Genomic DNA, 21,922 nt, shown 5'->3' with positions numbered 1-21,922 from the left:
CGATTTCAATTTAGGGAAGGACAGAAATTTCCTTAAATCTACTTTAATAAATGATAAATGTTTTCTAACATGTTTAAGTTCCTTACTAATAATGCCAAGTGTCTTCTAACATGTGATATATATATGTTTTTTAGACAATTTTAGAGGGGTAAAATTGTCTAAAAAATTAAAATGACAATTTTACCTCTCTAAATAGCACTTACTAGATACTATCAAGTTAATTTGAAATAGTGAGGATTATATTTCAATCCGAAACATTGATTTTACTTATCATTTATTAAAGTAGGTTAAAGAAAATTTCATCCAAATTGATTTGGAGGAAACTTATGTCCCTCATTTCCCGTCCAGTTCTTGCAAATTGATGTAGGTCCCACAAATTCAATCGTAAATTTGCAAAAAGTTGTAAGTGACGAGGACCAATACCATATCACCATTCAATAAAAAAAAAAAATTGATATAACATAATTTAAATGGTAAGATGAAATGAGTCTTATCTGGCTAGGAGTTACAGAGCTCATGATTCATTTATTACCCGACCGTTAATGAAACTAAAAAATGATTAAAGTCCAAGAGATCATAATTAGATTGACATAATAAGAGGGTCAGGGACAAATTAGTCATAATTCAAAGAATCTTAAAACGACAGCGTGGCCCCATCCCAAGTGTTAGCCAACAATAGTGAGAGATTTGGGAAGAGAGAGAAAGCCATTGCCATAATTTGAATTCTCTCCCACACACACTCTCTCCCTCTTAACAAACCAAACTTTGAACTCTGACAGCTCTACCCCGTCCCAACTCTGTCTCTCCTCTCCGTACTCCCCCAACCGCATAAAAAAGAAAAAGAAAAGAGAAATAAAGTTTCAAAATCAATCAATCAATCGCTATTTTCTACTCCATTTTTCTCATCCATTTCTTCGCCGAAGCAATATACAGAAAGAAATGTCCGGCTTCGTAGGCATTCTCGTCTCCGATCCATGGCTGCAGAACCAGTTCACGCAAGTGGAGCTCCGGAGCTTGAAATCTCACGTAATTCTAATCGAAATCGAGCACTCTGTCTTTTTTTTTTTTTTTTTGAATTTGGATGTGATGTGTGGTTTTGGTGGTTATGAGTGATGTGCAGTTCATGAGCATGAGGAGGGAGAGCGGGAAGCTGACGGTGGGGGAGCTGGCGGCCAAGATGTCGCGTTTGAAGGTGGTGGGAGAGAATCTGACGGAGGAGGAGAGAGCTTCGTTTATCCACGATTTGAATCGTAACTTGGACGACGACGTCGATTTCGAGTCCTTTCTCAGAGTCAGTCACTACTGCTTCATTAAAACGGCGCTGTTGATTTTGTTTTTTGATCTCAGCCTTTTATTTTTAAATTTTCTTTATCTTTTGCTTTTGTTTGTTAATGGTTGTATTTGGAATCTGAGTTCGCGATTCTTCTAGTTGAGAAATGTGAATTGGTTAGTGCTCCGTTTGATATCCAAGAAAATTTGAAATCGAAAGGAAATTAAAACTTTAGTTCCACTTTTTGAAATGTTTGACATAGCTGTTCGGTTTCAGTCACTGGCTTTTTCTTTTTTTTTTGAATTTCTAATTCTGCCACTTGTGCTGGAAGATCTTATAAAGTTGACGAATTCTCTGTTTGGCTGTTGAGAAAAGGTAAGCAAAGAACTGAGAAGAAAAGAAAATCTCGTCAGTTTTTTTTTTTTTTTTTTTTTGTTAACGTTTGAATTTGAAATCTGAGTTCTCGATTCTTCAGATTTCTAGTTGAGGAATGTGAATTGATTGGTGCTCTGTTTGGTTTCCAAATGTAAGAGAAAATTAAAACTTTACTTCCACTTTGTGGCTCAGCTATTCGGTTTCACTTGGTAACTCTTATTGCTATTTGAATTTCTTTCTTCTAGTTTTGTCTGGAAAGATCTTATAAAAGTTGATGAGTTCTCTGTTTGGTTGTTAAGAAGACAGTCAGCAAAAAAAGAAATGTGAATCTTGTCAGCTTTTTTTTTTTTTTTTTTTTTTGGGTTAAAGTTTGAATTTGAAATCTGAGTTCTCGATTCCTCTGATTTCTAGTTGAGGAATGCGAATTGGATAGTGCTCCGTTTTGTTTCCAAGAAAATGTAAGAAAGAATATAAATTAAAAATTTAGCTCCACCTTTGGCATTGTAAAACATTTGTTGATGTTTGAAGTTCTAATTTTTGTACTTTTGCCTGGAAAGATCTTATATTCTCTGTTTGGTTGTTGAAGAAAACGTAAGCAAGAAAGAAATATGAACCTCGTTGGCCTTTTCTTTTATTTGTTTAGAACCGTATTTGAGACCTGAGTTTTTGAATTCTTCTGATTCGTTGTGGAGGAGTGTGAATTGATTAATGCTCTATTTGGTTACCAAGAAAATGTAAGACAGAAAATAAATTAAATGTTGTACTTACTTTCCCCATAGATTGGCACAGCTATTCGGTTTTGCTTAGTAACTTTTCAGTTTTTCACTTATAAATTTGAAAATGATTTGGCCTACAAAAGAATGTAGGAAGAAATTGTCAGAAGGTGAACCATAACTGTGTAATTTAAAATCATGGCAGGTGTATTTGACACTCCAAGGCCATGCAAGTGCTAGAACTGGAAGTAATGCCAAGAATTCATCCGCTTTCCTCAAGGCTGCCACTACCACATTGCTTCACACCATTAGCGAATCTGAGAAGGCTTCTTATGTTGCGCACATCAATAATTACCTTGCACAAGATGACTTTCTGAACCGATACCTTCCTATCGATCCTTCAACTAACGATCTCTTCGAGATTGCGAAAGATGGAGTTCTTCTCTGGTGATGACTTAATCGTTTTTTGTTGTTTCATTGAGTTTTATGATTAGTCTTCTTCAGTTTCTTATTTAGAAAGGATTTGTTTTTTGGGTGCAGTAAGCTAATTAATGTCGCAGTCCCAGGAACCATTGATGAACGTGCTATTAACACTAAGAGAGTGCTCAATCCGTGGGAAAGGAATGAGAATCATACCCTCTGCCTCAACTCTGCCAAGGCTATTGGATGTACCGTAGTCAATATAGGGACTCAGGACTTTATTGAAGGAAGGGTGTGTATACAGCCATTTAATACATGCAATGTTTTTCATTATATTAATGGGTCATTCTTAGTTTCCATGCTACAATGGTTAAATCTAGACAGGTTTAAGTATCTTACCAAATTATGAGTCTGTCCTAGTGCTTAAAAGCTTCCTGCTAACCAAGTGACTTGTGATATGGTGCCTGCCTTAAAAGATTATGCTACATTTGAGTTTTCTGGTTTAGTGAGTCTTTTTTTCAACTGGTTAATGTATGCTTTATAGTTATCTAAGTTTATTTGGGTGCTACTTTCAAACTATCCTAACTGAAGTACACTGAAGACTTTGTGAAAATTCTGCCCAGTTATGAATTGTTAATAAGAACCATACCTTCTAATCTGATTCTTTTTAAAATTATTGGACAGAACAAGGTTATATTTGGAGTAGGAGCAGGAACATAACCTGATTCTTTTTTAATAAATAAGTCTCAGTAATTTTAACAACTCTAATTGTCAATGTGATTAATGTTCTGTGTGTTATGTTTCCAGCGTCATCTTGTGCTTGGAGTGATTTCTCAGATCATTAAGGTAAGAGTCTCATGGTTATCTACTTAAGTTAATTTTATGGAAATATAAGATTCATGATCATGAAGTTTAAATTTAAATTATTTTACAGATACAACCTGAACTATGGTTATCTACTTAAGTTAATTTTATGGAAATATAAGATTCATGATCATGAAGTTTAAATTTATATTATTTTACAGATACAACCTGAACTATGGTTATCTAATGAAAGCTTTGAGGCTTTGGATCCATTGAGTTGATAGAGAATGCATAGTCATTAGCATTCATACTGTGTGTTTGAAATTAAATTTTGACTTTTCCAATGGCTATGCTATGGTAGATACAATTATTAGCAGATCTCAACTTGAAGAATACACCTCAGTTGGTGGAGTTGGTAGATGATAGTAAGGTAAATGTGGTCTTGCATCAGAAGTTCTGGTTTGTAGAAAAATTACTTAACAGAGATTTACCACTATAAATTCTCTGATAGATTATCTTCTGATATTTAAAACCAACAGGATGTGGAAGAGTTGATGAGTCTACCACCAGAGAAGATCTTACTGAGGTGGATGAATTTTCAATTGAAGAAAGCTGGATACAGAAAGATAGTCACAAACTTCTCCTCTGATGTAAAGGTAGATGAGAAAAATTTAGTATAAAAAAGAAATCACTTTTTGTATCTTTAATGGCTAACTAGTTATTTTTGTGTTGTGAATGTCGTGAGTATACTTGTGAGTATTGAGTCCACATTGAGAAAGCATAAAGAGAAAGAGTAATTAATATATCTAAGTAGACCCAAGTCCATTAGGTTAGGCTTTTGTGATAGAATGTACTCAAGGCAAAAAACTCCTGAACCATTTATCTCCCCTATAAGTGGTATTAGAGCTATGGTGAGCTTCTTGGGACAAGTGTCTAGATGCGTCTAGTTTTAAGAGTTGCGCTTTGTGGACCTTGGGGCAACTCTTGATAGGCGATACTCTTGGAAATGTAAAAAGACTCACAAGCGGGGGGGAGTTTGGTCAATGTGGAGTGAGGGGGAGACTGTTGTGAGTATACTTGTTAGTGTTGAGTCCCATATTGAGAAAGTATAAAGAAAAATCGTAGTTAGTATATCTAAGTGGACCCAAACCCATTAGCTTAGGCTTTTGGGCTAGAGTGATATTCAAATATGTATATTAATATACTCAAGGTAACAAACTCCCGAACCGTTTATCTTTCCAATAGTGAATGCATGTCAAGTATTGGCTTTTGCTAAACTTTGAATAGCATTTCTCGTGAATGGCACATATGTAGCTCAAATTGTGACTTGAACTCTTTTAAGCATTTCTAGATGATCATCTATCAATAATATTAATGATATCTTGTTATTTGAACTGTGTTTGAAGATATTCTGAATTTCTATGAGTGAGGAAGGAATTGTTCTGTAAACTTTGAGACCATTCATTGACAGGTTTATACTTTATGCTGAAGAATTGGTTAACAGTTACAGTCTCATGTGATAGATCCCAAACTACACAAGCCATATAGAGCATCATATCACGATTCTAATTTTAAAACAAATAGAGTAGTGAATCTTTGAATTTGCATCCCATCTACAGCTCCTCATATTACCTTCCCTTTTTCGGTTTCCTCATGCTAGTTAGTTGCTGCTGATTTGGTTGAGCCTCCTTGATTGCCACCTGGGGTTGCAAAATCCATTCATATTTTTCGTTGACCTTGAATCGGTCGATATTTTCCTTTGCAGAAGCCAAAAACCAGAAAACCAATTATTTGACTCTGTAGTGCTAAAACTAAATATACAGCTACAGGTTTTAGTATTTGTAGTTGGTATTTGGCTGGTCTTTGAGTGTGTAAGATGCTTGACCTGCAGGATGGAGAAGCTTATGCTCACCTCCTAAATGTTCTTGCGCCAGAGCACAGTAATCCATCTACTTTGGCTGCAAAAGATCCTTTGGCAAGAGCGAAGTTAGTTCTGGAACATGCAGACAGGATGGGTTGCAAGAGATACTTAACTGCAAAAGATATTGTGGAAGGTTCCCCCAATCTGAACCTTGCTTTTGTTGCACATATTTTCCAGCATAGGTGAGAATGGATCCTTCTTGAGAAAAAATTTTTCCATTTTAAATGGCTGCTTTGGATATTCCGGCAACTTGAGCACATTCTGAACCTCTAGGTGATAGAGAGAACAAATGGCTGCTTCCAGAAATACGTGTCATACATGCTATAGTTATATTCCTTAAAGTAAACTTATCCACTCCTATCAAAATGAAAAGCAACAAGCTTTGCTTGAAGAAGCTAGAAATCTTTCTATAAATGTTTGCGTCCCTTTGATAAAAGATAAATGATTCAGTGGGATGATGATATATATATATATATATATATATATATATATATATATATATATATATATATATATATATAAGTAATCTTATGCAGAATTCAAATTACTCTCTCATTTTCTTGAATGAATATCAAACATTATATCATTTAGTTATTATAAATTTTCTTAATGAGCAGTTATTCTTCTTGTTTTTTACAATCATGTTTGTCCAGATGAATTGATGATTTATTGTTCCTTTGTTTTTTACCTTGTCTGTAAAAAATTGAGAGAGGTGAAACTAATATTTAATTCTTCCTTGTAGGAATGGGCTCTCAACCCAAACAAAACAGATATCTTTCCTTGAAACATTGCCAGATGATGCCCAAGTATCCAGAGAAGAGAGAGCATTTCGCCTTTGGATGAATAGTCTTGGAAATTCAACATATATCAACAATGTTTTTGAAGATCTTAGAAATGGGTAGAGTATATTTTACAATCTCTACGTGATCATAAATTCTTACCATTGCTCTTTATATTGGCCTTTCGAGTCTAAATAAGCTATATTATGTTCAACACATTCATGTTCACACCTTGAATCCCGGTGTTTTAATGTCAGTTTTCCCAGTCAAATATTATGACACTTCCAAAGTTCAACGTGATGTCAAAATATTGAATTTGCATTGAGAAGGTTGACAGAGTTTTGATATATACAAGACTTTGTAATGGATGGAAAAAAAATTGAACTTCTTGCAAATTTTCTCTTCCTTTTTGTTTTTTATCCTCGGTTGAAGTTAACTGCTCCTTGCAGGTGGGTACTTCTGGAGACCCTAGACAAGGTGTCACCAGGGATTGTCAATTGGAAGATTGCAAATAAGCCTCCAATTAAGATGCCGTTTAAGAAAGTAGAAAACTGTAACCAAGTGGTGAAAATTGGGAAACAATTGAAGTTCTCCTTGGTTAATATTGCTGGAAATGATATCGTGCAGGGAAATAAAAAGTTGATATTAGGTATGCTCTCAACCACATCTGCTACCAGTAGACTAGATGTTATTGTGAAAACTTGTCAACATATTGTAATGAGTTTACTGTGTGATCTTTAGACCATATGTGCTTGCCTCAAAGTTTTTGGAGTATTTTTTTTATCAGATGTCCGGAGAGGTTACATTATTGCCTGAATCTGTGAATATTGATTGCTCTTCAGCTTATTTGTGGCAATTGATGCGATGCACCATCCTCCAACTCTTAAAAAACTTGAGATTTCACTCTCACGGGAAGGAAATCACAGATGCTGATATTCTAGAATGGGCTAACACCAAAGTGAGTAACTCAGGAAGCCAGAGTCGCATGGATAGTTTTAAGGTAACCGTTTTTATAGCTCTTTTCCTCTCATGTAAGCGTTTGCTACAAGTGCTAGCTTTTGCTGTTTGATTATTGATAAGTTCAAGGCTAAAAATTGGTACACTGTTTCTTTAAGTATTTCCTGGTTATATGATCAGATAACACAACAATCCAGTAGCTCTAACTTCCTGTGGATTACTTGGAATGTAGTGAGTGAAGTAAAATTAAAAACACAAACATTTTGCCTTAAATTTTTGTTGTGGAACCCATGTGTGGAGGGTCATCCTGGCTATATGACTAGACACGCATGAAAGTACAAGCTTCTACAATGGATGCACAACTCGGGAGGATATATAGAACTTCCCTTTTTCTTTTATTGTTTATTTTGTAAGATAGTGTAGTCATGATTGAGGTTAAAAAACAGTTCTCTCAAATGTTCAAATGGAATTCTAGCACCGACAGATTCAAAAACCATCTCCATAAAGATACTCAATAAATCTAGTTGGTTGATTTTGACATGAGTAGAATCGCTAGACTATCTTATGATTTATACTGTATCATTTTCAATATTTTACTGATATTTGTTTGCCATCTTAACTTGTTCTTGATACCCTTTGTTATTATTATCCAGAAAATGGCATTCATAAGAACTTTATATTTTATGATCGAGACTAATATATGATTTCTTTTAACATAGTATTTTGGTAATATGTGCATTTTAATTTTGTGAGTGGCAGAAATTTGATTGGTTGATTATAACTATTTCAACTTTTTAGGATAAACGCTTGTCAGATGGCATTTTCTTCCTTGAGCTGCTCAGCTCTGTGCAGCCTAGAGCTGTAAATTGGAGTCTTGTTACCAAAGGGAGAACAGGTATGTCTGCTTCTAATTTACTTGATTGAAGCTTCTTCAAGTAGTCATTTGCTTGAACTGTATGGGAAATGTATAAATTTTTTTTATTATATACTTGCAAAATTGATGTCTTCGTTTGAAGTATTGGAGTTTGTGTTTCTGGGGTAAAGGACTTTGTTCTCAAAACCAGGGACATCTTTTATTTGCTTCAGATTTTGTTAACCTAATGAAATCTATAAAGCACAGGTATAAAGTGCCTTTGGTAGATGAATGGTGCATACTCTGTAATGGGGGTCCAACCACTTCATGACTTTATTCAATGAAACCACTTCATGACTTTATTCAATGAAAAGTTTTAGTAAATCATTGTTGTTGGCTAATTTAGATTAAAATCTATTGATCATTTAAATGACATGCTTATCACTGTATTAAGACAAAAATTAATTTCTTAAAGATGAATGTGGGTTTGGACAAGGTACCTGAATCAAAATGAGGATAATTATGGCATGGACAGAATTTGTGGAAATTGTGAAACTTTTAGGTTTGAGTTGGACAAGCCATTATTATGTTCTAGATATTTTTCACTAATTATTTCTTTCCAAACCATGGACTAAATGCAGATGAGGAGAAGAAGATGAATGCCACCTACATCATCAGTATTGCAAGGAAGTTGGGGTGTTCAATATTTTTGCTGCCTGAAGACATAACTGAGGTACTTTAGAAATCAGAACCTTTGGTTTATTTTGTTCATGTACTTCTTGAAACACCAAGCGATTATATAATGTGGAACTAGTGTTTTTTTTTTTTTAAAAAAAAAAATTTTATACAGAGTTTTCTTTTGAACTGGATCGAATTGAAAATTACATGTGTCCCTTTTTTAATAACATGTGAGATGCACATAGTTTTTAATAAAATTTATTCCAATTTTGTCTCTGATATTAAAAAAGTATGTACTTTTCACATGTTAAAAGGACAAATGTCATTTTTATATACTAGGTTGACGAAAATTCTTTCAAACTGGGTTGGAGAAAAACTCTGTCCCTTTGTTTTTGTTTTTTTGTTTTTTTGTTTTTTTTTTTCATTTTGGCCTCGTTCATGGAACTGAACTTTGACGTCGTGGTACGCTTAATCAGGTAAATCAAAAGATGATTCTTACATTAACGGCAAGTATTATGTATTGGTTCTTGAAACACCCAGTGGAAGATAGGCCATCTGGAACTTCAGATAGTGAAAGTGGAAGCCAATCAGAGACGATCTCAAATTCTACAATAGATGACTCTGCTTCTGAGTCATCCATAGAGGAGAATGGGAATATGTAAATATTTGATGACTGGATATATATATATTTTTTGGCTGAAGTTTTGCTTCAAAACTCCCCCTCCCCCGCTTTTCTTTTCTCTTTTGATTGAAAAGATCAGGATTTGACAATGTAGAAGTATGAACGATTTAAAGAAATTTTGCAGAAACCAGCTGCTTATGTGAATAGTGTTTTTTATTTTATTTTTAAATTTAATTTTTATTCAATAACTAGGTGACATATTTGTTGTATTATTCTGTTATGGGCAGTCAAATATATATTAACCACCCTAATTTTTGTTAAGTGAATTTACATGATTATTTTGATTGGATTATTTAAGTGAAATGGTCTATAGTTTACATATATTTAGTTATGACAACTTTTATCAGATTTTGGTAGATATGATATGTGAAAAACGCTTAACGACACCAAAACCCTAATTTATGCGGAATTAACAGATATTAATCAATATGCAAACAATTCAAGCACAAAAAATATGTAATGTAATAAAGCAATCAGACACAAATATTTTGGTGATGAACAAGAAACTTTTTGGAAAACGATCTAAAAGTAAAACCTCTTCGGGGCAGTCAAATTTAGGAAATTACTATCAAAAGATTATTTAGAGATTACAAACACTAGGAATACTTACAACCCTTTGCAAGACTTTGCCTCTGTAAGATCGACAAGCCTACAATTCGTCTCCTTATTTATAATCTTTTTCAACGTGATTTTCTTTTATCGAACTCTTCCGATAAACTTCTCAATCAATTAAGCACCATGAAACTAACAATAATTCTTTAAGAGGAATAATCAGGCTCACACATATTTTCTCTCTAAGCACAACCTCTCACAAAACCTGGGGTAGAATTTCGTACATCTCTCTTTCTATAAAGATGTATATATACCCTTGACAGAACCCTAGACCTGACACACTTAAAATCACGTTTTGGAGCTTAAAACTTACGGAGAGTCCGGACTGGTTAATGGGCTGTCCGAATAGGGCCTTGCGGAGCAGAAACTGAGTTTCTGAAACTACTGTCCGGACATGGGGAAGGCCTGTTCGGACAGGGTATGCAGTGGGTGAAACCTGCATTTTGGAAATGTTGTCTAGCCTTAATCAACAACTACGATCGATGGGCGTTTGTAGTCTAATTGAGCGGAAACTTTGAAGGGATGTTCATGACACGTGAATCCTCATTGTGAATGGTGAAGATTGGACTCTAAGTATTTTATACCAGTGTTTGAGCCTGTAGACAGCAGCCTCTGTATTTTGGAACCAAATTAAGCCAACAAGATACTAACAAATTCCCCATTTGGCAATTCGGTGACAAAACCAATTTGTCGAGACATCCCATCATCTCCCCCCATATTTACTTCTTCTTTTTGTTACAGAATGACAAAAGGTCTTCATATTTCATGAAACACTCACAAAATACATCAAGGCATATGTGGAACATGAATACAGAAATAAAACTCATGATCACAGATAACAAAACATGCATGAAGTAATGCAAGATCATGAAGAAACATCAGTAAAAACTCCACCTCAATGTGTGACTCAATATCAACAATGGAAAAAAAATGTTTCAAACATGAGTATTCATAAGAAGAGTATATCCAATAAATGATAAAAGATTAGAAGAAATCCTTGTTGAATGTGCCAAAAAAAAAAAAAAAAAAAAACTCAAAGTATGCAAGAGTATCAAAAGATGAATAAACAAAATCACTGTTGCAACTCATGTCATGCCATTATGTACCATCACTATTTACGCTATATGTGTTGTGTGCTATAAGCCACAGTCAAGAGTCAAGCAATGGACAAACATATATTGACAAAGAAGGCACATTAAAACTTTCAAACCATATGAAAGAAATTCATATCTTGTTAGGTTAGAAGTCAAACCTTACTAGGACCTAGTCACCCTCATCCAATACTCTCCCCCTTAGTCTTATCACAAGGCTCAAAGCTACATCTGGAATTTTGATTTTGGATGAGCCAAGCACAAAAATTGACATAGTGAAAATTTCATTTTTGAAATATTTTGGCATTTTGCACATTTCACTTTAGATTTTCTTTTTGAAAACGTGTCTTTCATAATATTAAATACAAGACATAAGGGTTTGAACTTGAATTTATAGGTTCTAGGTTTAACTAGCATTTGGTCAATTTTAACCCACAAAGAAAATCCATCCTATGCATATGGTTTGTCCAACACAACAAATTTGTCATGGATTGACATTCCTTCTTGAAGCTTAAGTGCATAGATATAGCATAAATGAAATGTACCACAATAATACATACTTGAATGAATCAATGACAATTCATTATAAAGATAATCAACTCAAGCATGGTAAGTGTATTCCATAGGTACATAAATTAAGAGGATTTCCAATTAAGCAATTAAAGAGCATTTAAATCATAAAACCATCTTTGCAAGAACAATACTTTCCTCAAAAATTTATTAACACAAATAAAACACAAAGAAGGGCAGTAAAGAAAAACATGCTTGAATTGAGATTAGAACAGACAATACATGAATGTCCTTTAGCATTAAACTTTCATCACATCTTATAAGTCCCACTACAAAATAATGATTTTGTTTAATAACTACTTTTAGGTCTTCATAAGACATTACACATTCATGAATGTTTGATTAGCAAGTAGACAAAAATATTGGTGGTCCGTACACAACATCTCATCTATACGCCTTTCAAAGATCATGGTATATGAATTTCTTGAAAAGTCCTTTAGGAATTTGTCTCAAAACAAGAATCTCAAAACAACCATGTATACACTCTTCACACAAAAAGTGTAACAACAAAAACAATGCAATGCTAAAACAAGAAAGAAAACACAAAAAAAAAAAAAAAAAAAAATGCAAAGCAAAGAAAACCAACATGTTCTAGGATATTCAAAAATATGCAAATCAATCAATCCTAGGCATGTTATTGACTCACCTAAATTAAGGTGAGATCACTATCACTCCCCCTCAATAGGTGAATGGTATAATCCTTCCTAACCCACTCTTGAACAATTTTAGAACCAGATTTTGAGAAAGGCATTGTTGTTGCAAAGATATTTGAAAACTTAAGATGATTATATGCTTTAAAAGCTCTTTAATTGCTTTAAAGATGTTGCCATTTGTTAATGCTTTTTATGTTTTTTTTTTTTTTTTATGAGACATTTTTAAATTTCTGTAGACTAAGAGAGTTATTTAAAAAAAAAAAAAAAAGGTTGTTACGGAAATGTAAGGGATATTTTCAAATTTATGGAGGGAATAAAGAGATTTTTAATTATTATTATTATTTTTAAAAGACCTTTGGGAGAAATAGTGATTTTTTGTCTTTTCAAGTAATTTTTCTGGGACATCTCCCGCAGGGCCACCTCCCATTCTGGGAATTAAGCTTTTACACTTTAGATTACAAAGTAAGCTTTTACACTTTGGATTTTAGATTACAAAAGGATAAGGTTATGTAGATAATATCATGAATAGTCTCCAATAATTCTATTTTTAAAGGGTTCAGAGGAATCTTTTAGCTGTAAGGTTTAGCCATGGCAAGTAAAGCTCCTTGGATGCTCAGTCTCCTAGTCCTAGCTGCCTTGTCCGCCGGCAAGATCCAGTGCTCAAAACCTACCCGCCATCCCATCCCGTTCAACCGGAGTAGCTTTCCGGCTGGTTTCATATTTGGAGCTGGTTCCGCTGCTTATCAGGTAAAATACGCAAGGATAACGTGTAATAGGACTATCCAAATATTAGGACAACCCCATTGCATTCATGTCTCACGTGGGCTATCACATGTTATAATATAATTAAATCTAAAATTGAACCTTATAAACAGGGAGTTTGAGACCGCATGAAAATAATAGTGTTAAAATATAATTAAATAATTAGATTTATCTTTTTTATTAGTTGAAATTTTTGGGATAAACCGTAATTTATATGTGAGATATTATATGTTTGCTTTGATGCCTGCCTTTTCAGTCTGAAGGAGCAGCCTTGACAAATGGTAGGGGACCTAGTATATGGGACTCTTTCCCCAGGGAACATCCAGGTCTCTCTTTATTTCTACATCTGATTTCCCTCTCCCTCTTCCTAGTTTGTGAAGTTGCATTATGTATATGTTACCAAGGTTTTAACTAGTTAATTAGAAGAAAAAAAAGGTTTTAATTAGTTGACATTTTTTGTTATTATTTTAAGAGTAATGCTAAATATTACACCTTTACTTTACTCACTTGATGTGATAATGTTCATTAGTTCTTGAATTTTTATTTTATTTTAACAAGGATGGATGAACACTGTCCTATCAACCCAATGAAATAGGGGCAGGATGGGGTGTAGTATGTAGCATTACACTCATTTTTATTTTGCTATCTTATTTTTTAATTAAGTTTTTTTTTGATTAATTAAAAGTATTAATCTATTTAGTAGACTTTATGCAACTAAGATGAAGTGGCCATGAAAATCAGTCTTTGATTTTTTTTTTTTAATTTTTTTTTATTTACAATTGTTCATCCAATGACCGATTTTTATAATTATTATGTCATCAAGTAAGTTATATGGTACAATGATTTTAGTACATCTATTAATTATGGCATGGAACATGTTACACGTCCATTCTCACTGTTTTCAGGCCTTAATAAACAAGTCAGCGTATATGGATATTATTATTGTTATTAATTTATTATTTAAAGCAGCTCCTATTCCATAGCATAATTTCTAATTTCTGTTGTTTGTGTTTTTTTCTTTCCCCTTTAATTTTGAAAAATTTACTTGTGTAATGGTAGAAAAAATTGCGGATGGTAGCAATGGAGACGTTGCGGATGACTTTTATCATTGTTATAAGGTAGATAGAATGCTTCTTATACATAAGGTTTCACCGTGGACAAGTTTTTATTTATTTTATTTTTTAAAATTTTATTTCTTTTCATAATCAAAAAATTTAACAGGAGGACATAAAACTGATGAAAAGAATTGGATTAGACTCCTTCAGGTTTTCTATCTCTTGGTCCAGAATATTACCGAGTAAGATCATCCCTGAGATCAATCTCTACCATTGATTAAATACTTAATCATGTAAGATGGGTCCCATTAAGATGATCCCGAATCTGATTTTTGTGGATCATCATTGAGACAAAAGGGTTAACATCATGTTTTCCAATGAGAGATCTCTTTTTTGGGACCCATTTGATTTTAAAATCATTATATAATAATTCCATGAAATTCACAGCTAATGTTACAATTATGTTTACAGAGGGCAAATTAAGTAGGGGAGTGAACTCACAAGGTGTCAAATTCTACAACAATCTCATCAATGAGCTCCTGTCCAATGGTCAGATTACATTTTTCTTTTTCTTTTCAGGAATATATATTTTCTAATTCTGTAATTTTCACTAATCATAATTAAGGTAACTAAATCCGTTATTCATATGATCTTTTCAAGGAATATGGCTTGAGTTCTATTTTTTGTGTGCACAGAAAGCAAGTTGAGGGTAGCAAAACGCATGACACACTCAACTTGTATCATGTGCGTACACGTATAAAATACAAACCAAAGCCCCTTATTAAAAATGGGTTTTATAAAAGATTTAAATGTTTAGAATTGTTCTATACAGGCATCAAGCCCTTTGTGACTCTCCTCCATTTTGATATTCCTCAAGCACTTGTAGATGAATATGGTGGATTCTTAAGTCCAAAGATAGTGTAAGTCCAAACAATTCAATAAAAAACATACTTTCCCATGCTCAAAAATTAATGTTACCACCAAAAATGAATGTTAACTGTCTCGTTTATGAATAGGAAGGACTACCTGGAATATGCAGATTTTTGCTTCAAAACTTTTGGTGATCGAGTCAAGCTCTGGGTTACAATGAATGAACCAAATGGATTAAGCATCAATGGATACAATGGTGGTGGCTTTGCACCCGGAAGATGTTCTAAGTACGTTGGAAATTGCACGGCTGGTAACTCCGCCATTGAACCTTATATTGTTGCCCACAACTCACTTCTTGCTCATGGAGCCGCTGTGAAATTGTACAAGCACAAGTACCAGGTTTGTATAGATTTTTTTTTAAAATTCTTTTTTAATGAGTAATCCAATCTCATTAAGGCTCTGTTTGTTTTGACGTAAAATATTTTCATAAAAAACGTTTTTCCTATTTTCAGTGTTTGATTCGACCGAAAAAAAAAACCAAAAAAACATTTTTCGTTGACCAGAAAACCTTCTTTAATTTTTTTAAAATAATTTTCATTTTTTAAAACCATAAACCATTTTCCGAAATTGGGTTAAAGCTTTTATATTTATTCAACTAAGTGAATATGAGATGTAGGACATGTGATTAACTTAATATGAATATGTGCAGCCATATCAAAAGGGGAAGATTGGGATTACATTGATTACCCCCTGGTTTGAGCCAAAATACCAAACATCTGCTAGCCGCAAGGCCGCCTCTAGATCCCTTGATTTTTTGTTCGGATGGTGAGTGTTGTAAGATACATTCTTTGATAAAGCTTTCTTAAGGCCGGGACAAATATTTTCTTCAAATTGGGTTGGAGAAATTTTCTTCAAACTGAATTGAAATTTTTTTTATAAAACTTTCATATGTCCTCTAGCATGTGAGAAGCATATGCTTTTTTAATTAGCATAAGTGAGAAGCACATGATTATTTAACTAGCATATACTCACATTAACTAAAAACTTATATGGTTCTCTCACATGCTCAAGGAACATATGACAATTTTAAAGACTTGTTGGGAGAAATTTCTCCAACCCAATTTAGAGAAAATTTATGTTTTTTTATAAGAAAAAAGGCTAACCCTATTCCTTGTAATCATTTCCCAAATTTTCTTAAAAAAAAAAAAGGCTAACTCTTATGTGTTAGTCAATATTCTTTGTCATGAGTATCTTAATATCCATAACTTCACTTGAAAGGCTATGATGAGATATTGTTTCGTGCATGTAAATTAACTTTCACTAGAACAATAATTTGCTGCTATTATAAGCCCAAAATTCTTAATATCATTCACAATTTATGCAGGTTTGCTCATCCGATTACATATGGTGACTATCCTCAGAGCATGAAATCTTTGGTGGGTAATCGACTGCCAAAATTTAATGCAGCTCAATCCAAGTTCCTAAAAGGGTCCCTGGATTTTCTTGGCATAAACTACTATACCGCATATTATGCAGAAAGTGATCCCTCATCCAATAGTGTCAACATCAGCTATGAAACAGACAGAAAAGTCACTCTCTCTAGTATGCTAAAAAAATTATAACTTTTTTTCTTTTCTTTGCAATTCAAAGATTACATAAATCCTGAATTATCTAATCAAATTCATGTCCTTTCTTTCTACAGCTGAAAAAAATGGGACTCCTATTGGTGCATCGGTAAATACACACAAACCATCACTTTTCATTAACGGCTTTAATTCAAGCAACTCTTAAAGAGAGGAGGCTGTAAGGCCTGCTTGTCTTAGGCAGCCTAGAATGTGAGACCCACATGCCAAAGACAAGTAAATTGTGGCACCGTTTGGCAAGAGTTCCTTACTATTTATCCAAAAAATTTAATTTTCAACATTCTTACTTTTTAAATCACATCAATCACTTTTTACTAATATTCAAATAAAAAAATCACTACAAAACAATTTTTTTTTTTTTTTTTTTTTCATACCAAACATTTTTTTTTTTTTTTTTCACATCAATTAATTTTTGCTATAATTTCTGTCCACTAAATAATAACTGTCCAATGCCAAACGGAGCCCATGCAAGTTATCCAACCCTTTGAAGAATTGTCTAAATTACATGCAATTCTAAAAGCCAATTGTAAGGATTTCAATCTTGACTGTCTCGCCATGGGCATGTTAAACAATATGGTGTAAATGGTTTTGCAGACTGCTTTGAGCTGGCTTTTCATCTATCCTAAGGGACTCCAAAAGCTTATGGTATATATAAAAGAACAATACAACAATCCCGTTATATACATAACGGAGAACGGTATGACAATTTCCCACTTGTTATTTGTTTTATTTATTTTTTTAATTTAATGTACCATGGCTTAACAAGTATTACTAATACTAATTATTGTACTCTTTTTTGTAGGAGTACCTGATGCAAATAATAGCTCTTTACCAATTAAAGATGCCCGCAAAGATGGTTTGAGGATAAGATACCTTCACGGCCATTTATTATATCTTTCAAAAGCTATCAAGTGAGTGTTTGTCATCAAGTATTTATAATTCCCAACGAGTTAAAGAAAAATAGGAAAATTACAGTTTACCCCCCTAAAGTTGACAGCGTTTTTAAATTCGAACACCAAAGTTTCAATTTTTGCAATCCACCCCCCCAAAGTTCCAAATGTTTGCAATTTGACCAATTGTATCCAAAACTTCCCATATTGCCCATAATTTTTATTTTTTTATTTTTTATAAAAAAAATTTTAAAAAAATACGGCCACCCCTTTGGCCATCTGGCCATTTTTGCAAACCCAAATTTATTTATTTTTTCATAAAAAATAAAAATTAGGGGCAATATGGGAATTTTGGGATAATATTGGTCGAATTGAAAAAAATTGGAACTTTGTGAGGGTGGATTGCAAAAATTGAAACTTTGATGTTCGAATTGAAAAACGCTGTCAACTTTGGAGGGGTAAACTGTAATTTTCCCAAGAAAAATAATTAAAAAGATATACCATTTTTAATAATAAAAAAAAAACTAAAAGAAGAAAAAATAATTAATGGTGAAATTTTTGCAGGGAGGGCGTAAATGTGAAGGCATACTATGTGTGGTCATTTTTTGATGACTTTGAATGGGATTCCGGCTACACTGTCCGATTTGGCCTCACTTTCATAGATTTTAAAGACAACTTGAGAAGATACCTCAAGTACTCTGCCTATTGGTTCAAGATGTTTCTCCTAAACTAAGCTGTGAAAATGGGACAAGGATCTTTGCAATTAAGTTGCCTGAATTGCATGTAATTTGAATAATTCAATAAGTCCCGCACCTCTTCTATGAGGAGCTATCTGAATTACGTGTAATTCAAATAACTAATTGCAGAAGATCTCAAACTATGAAAATATGTATTCCTCCTAAAATAAGGTGTAAGCATGAGAAAGTGAAGTCAATAAGAGAAAATCGTCTTCTCCAGCCTAGCTGAATGATTTATTTATTTATTAGAGATTTCTCACTTTTATACGTTCTTGTCTAAACTAATGCCTATATCTTAATATGTACAAAGTCTAGGCACTAATCTTAACAAGAATCAAACTTCTCCATTTCAAGTGAAATGAAGATGAGCCATTTTATCAAGATTTTGTTATGTTGTATCTAACCGTGTATCTCAAATGCTTAAACTGATAGCAAATAGTAAAATTAGTTATTTAATTAATATTCTAACTATTTTTCTCGTGTAGGCTTAAACTTTCTCTCAACAAGTGAGGTCAACATATGGAATATTTAATTGAAAAGTATTTTTTTAACAAGAACTGATCCAAGTTTGGTTGGAAGTATCATGTCAACATTATAGTTGTGAGATAAATAATAATAATAATAATAATAATAATAAGTTTCTAGCATCACTCTTAATTAACTGAAATTGGGTGAATTGTGGAATTACGATTTGAACCTATAAATTTTGCTCTAATATTATATTAAATCACTACTTATTCTAAAAACAATATATCTACAAATGTTCCAACTTCCAAGGAGAGATCATATCCAAAAGCCATATATTCTCAAAACAATAATGCTTCAGCACCTTGTGTTGAAGGATCTGAGAGGCTTAATTCAATGTTTGAGTTTGAAAATTAATATATTGATCAAAAACCATTTGTTGGTTGAACCACAAGGTACGCGCATTAGTATGAGCCGAGACGAAATCAGAGTTTCTCATTCAGCGAGACTAACCAATGAATGAGAGATTAAACCTGATTTTAAAAGAGATCAAGCCTCTAAATATATAAGTACTATTATGTCTCCTATTTATATGTAGTTTCATTTCGAGCTGTTCGAATATTAATTAAATGATTAAATTTAATTATTTTTATTAGCATAAAATTTTGAAATAAGTGAAAATTTAACAAAAATCTTGTTGAACAAAAATTAAGCTTTTGGAATATATTAAAAGAAGGCATGATCCTGTTGGACAAGGATCATTTCTATTTCAAATGAAATTGATAATATTAATTTTATTGTCATGATTTAAAGTAGGTGTATCTAATAGTATACATAATTTCACATTAATATTTTAAAAAAAAATTATTTTATTTGAAATAAAAAGAATCCTATTTCCTCCTTGTCTAGACAATTGTAGGGATACTTATCATGTTTTATGAATGGACCCCAAAGTAAGGCATGTCTCATTAATTGGGATGGATTTAGATCCAATGCCAGCCCCAGAAATATTTTGTAGACAGCTCATTTTAAATCATGACATGCAATGCAATAATTTTTTTTTTTTTTTTTAAAAAAAAAAGAAAATAAAAAATTGAAAGGTAGTTTTAAGTCTTTGTTGAGGGTGGCCAGCCACCCGAAAACAAAGGTGACGTGACCACCTTCGATGGATTTGGGGTGGCTGCAATCACCCCTCCCCTCATCCCCTGGTTTTTTTATTGGGGATAGTCATGTCATTCATGAACCACAATTTGCGAGTGGTTGAACCAATCCTTGGCCAATGGATGATTCTGCAACCCCAACAAACACCCAAGCCATTTTTAATGATCTTTCATTCAATTACGTGCATTGAAAGTTTAGGAGTTAAAAATGAGAGGTTTTAAAATTTGAAAGGGTATGTCAAATGAGTTGGTAGTTCAGGGGTTCAAAGTAAAGTTTTCCTTTATTTATTTTTTCATGGTACAGACCATGATGCCCAATAATTCAATCTAATTAGTTGAGACTGTACGTGTCGGTGCCTGCAAATTGTGCACCTAACATTCTTCTTCCCCATTGAATGTGTTGCCTTATCTGCCTAACAATTCTTTACTTGGGAAACCATGAGTAACTGAGATAGAACGCATTCAACTCACATTTATTTGATATTGATTGGTGTCTTTGTTTTAAGTAGGTTTTTTTTTTTTGGTTTTTGGTTTAAAGTGATTGATATTGAAAATCACTTAAAACACGTCACTTCAGTACGTATGAAATGAGTGTCAAGGCAAAAATGGGGACAATATATATATATTGTCATAATTTAAGTTATACAAGAAAATTATGTGATTAGATGATTGTGTTTTCGTCACGTACGCTTCGAATTGCTAGGCGCTAGAATTCAATATTCTTCTTTTGTTGCACTAATAGTACTGTATATTTGGTTTTTCTTTTTGAATTTAGTTTCTTGTGTTTATGTTTTTCTCATATGATGAATCTTTTAAGCTTTTGCACCTTAAAATTTGCCAAAAGAGAGAAGCTAAAAAATTGAGAAAAACTTCTTTGAGACTAGATCTCAGTAAACCCTCAATTTAAAATGGTCGGTCCTTTTCTTTTAATTAAAAAAAAAAAAAAGATTAAATACATTTTTTTTTTCCCTTGTGATTTAATAACTTTATTTTCTTTCACCTATGTTTTAATTTGTATTATAAATGATACATCGCTCATGACTAAAAACTTCTTGAAAAAAAAAAAAATAAAATTGGTCAGTCACCCCCAAATTACAAAATGGGGTGGCCGTAATCACCCTTAACGGCCATGAGAGTAGCTCAACACTGGGGTTTTCCACACGGACCACACCCATTAATGTGAGCCGTCACAATTAATTGTGTATAATAAATCATGTGGGGTCAACGATGCATATTTTGTCAATACCGATCTCCTTGGTTTTAGTCATTCACATGGCATCTGACAAGCACCATGGAGCAATGATTGTACTTTGGAGAAAGAACTTTTAGGTTGGCCAAGAGGTCATTTGCCTCCTTTGGTTCCTCTTGTCCCCCTCTGGCTCCGCTATTGCATTCAACCCTAATCCAAAATATTATTTCACGAAGAACAGTTGAGACTTTTGTAGATCTACCCCCTAAAATGTTCTCATGCATTTATTTCTTTCTAAATTGCATGAATATCCATGGCCAACACATAAAGAATATTGCATATATAATAATTCAAAACCTAACTTAAAAAAGTGAAGAACCAACAAAATTATAAGCATGCGGGCAAGAGTGGTACCTAGCTAATAATTAAATTAATGCAATGCCCTTCATATATTAATCAAGCTATGTGATCCACATGACCAAAAAAATATGGGAATGACTTTAGTCCGGTCAAGGCAAAAACCGTTATTTTCTGCTAACCACTCATAAGCTGACACCTCAGCTTAACACACAAAATTAAAATGAGAACAAAACCAAATTATTTTTCCATACAGCCATTTTAGCCACCATCCTCCGCCTGACGCCGCCGCCTCCTAGAACCTCCACTGCCATTGTCTGCGTTTCTCTTTTAGTCGGCCCCGTGGGGTGGCGTGCGGCCACCCTTGGCACATGGGGTGGCCCGCTAGCCACCCCAGAACTACTAGGGTGGCTCGC

At 33.4% G+C, this 21,922-nt stretch overlaps 2 protein-coding genes across 3 annotated transcripts; both read left to right on the top strand.

Moving 5' to 3' along the window:
• Nucleotides 1-728: 728 nt before the first annotated feature.
• Nucleotides 729-9,607, top strand: LOC132167606 (fimbrin-2). Of its 2 annotated transcripts, none has more exons than XM_059578615.1 (14): nucleotides 729-1,026; nucleotides 1,121-1,291; nucleotides 2,564-2,805; nucleotides 2,899-3,070; nucleotides 3,586-3,624; nucleotides 3,944-4,012; nucleotides 4,122-4,238; nucleotides 5,474-5,685; nucleotides 6,246-6,401; nucleotides 6,732-6,931; nucleotides 7,125-7,282; nucleotides 8,038-8,134; nucleotides 8,734-8,825; nucleotides 9,247-9,607. In XM_059578615.1, the coding sequence occupies exons 1-14, from the start codon at nucleotides 940-942 to the stop codon at nucleotides 9,430-9,432; spliced, it is 1,998 nt and encodes a 665-aa protein (XP_059434598.1). In that variant the 5' UTR covers nucleotides 729-939; the 3' UTR covers nucleotides 9,433-9,607. The 2 variants fall into 2 exon arrangements, with proteins under 2 accessions (XP_059434598.1, XP_059434599.1); XM_059578616.1 differs by lacking the exon at nucleotides 1,121-1,291 and adding an exon at nucleotides 1,770-1,796 and having other exon boundaries at nucleotides 729-1,032.
• A 3,359-nt stretch (nucleotides 9,608-12,966) lies between these two features.
• On the top strand, nucleotides 12,967-18,547 carry LOC132179856 (vicianin hydrolase-like). Its single transcript, XM_059592651.1, has 13 exons — nucleotides 12,967-13,125; nucleotides 13,397-13,466; nucleotides 14,200-14,258; nucleotides 14,362-14,437; nucleotides 14,667-14,744; nucleotides 15,028-15,115; nucleotides 15,212-15,464; nucleotides 15,775-15,890; nucleotides 16,450-16,667; nucleotides 16,768-16,799; nucleotides 17,303-17,405; nucleotides 17,511-17,619; nucleotides 18,163-18,547. The coding sequence occupies exons 1-13, from the start codon at nucleotides 12,967-12,969 to the stop codon at nucleotides 18,329-18,331; spliced, it is 1,530 nt and encodes a 509-aa protein (XP_059448634.1). The 3' UTR covers nucleotides 18,332-18,547.
• Nucleotides 18,548-21,922: the final 3,375 nt, after the last annotated feature.

This window comes from Corylus avellana, chromosome ca1 (assembly GCF_901000735.1).
Source record: "Corylus avellana chromosome ca1, CavTom2PMs-1.0".
NCBI classification, from domain to species: Eukaryota; Viridiplantae; Streptophyta; class Magnoliopsida; order Fagales; family Betulaceae; genus Corylus; species Corylus avellana.
Note: the sequence above shows the minus strand (reverse complement) of the source record. Positions and strands in the feature narration are given on the sequence as shown.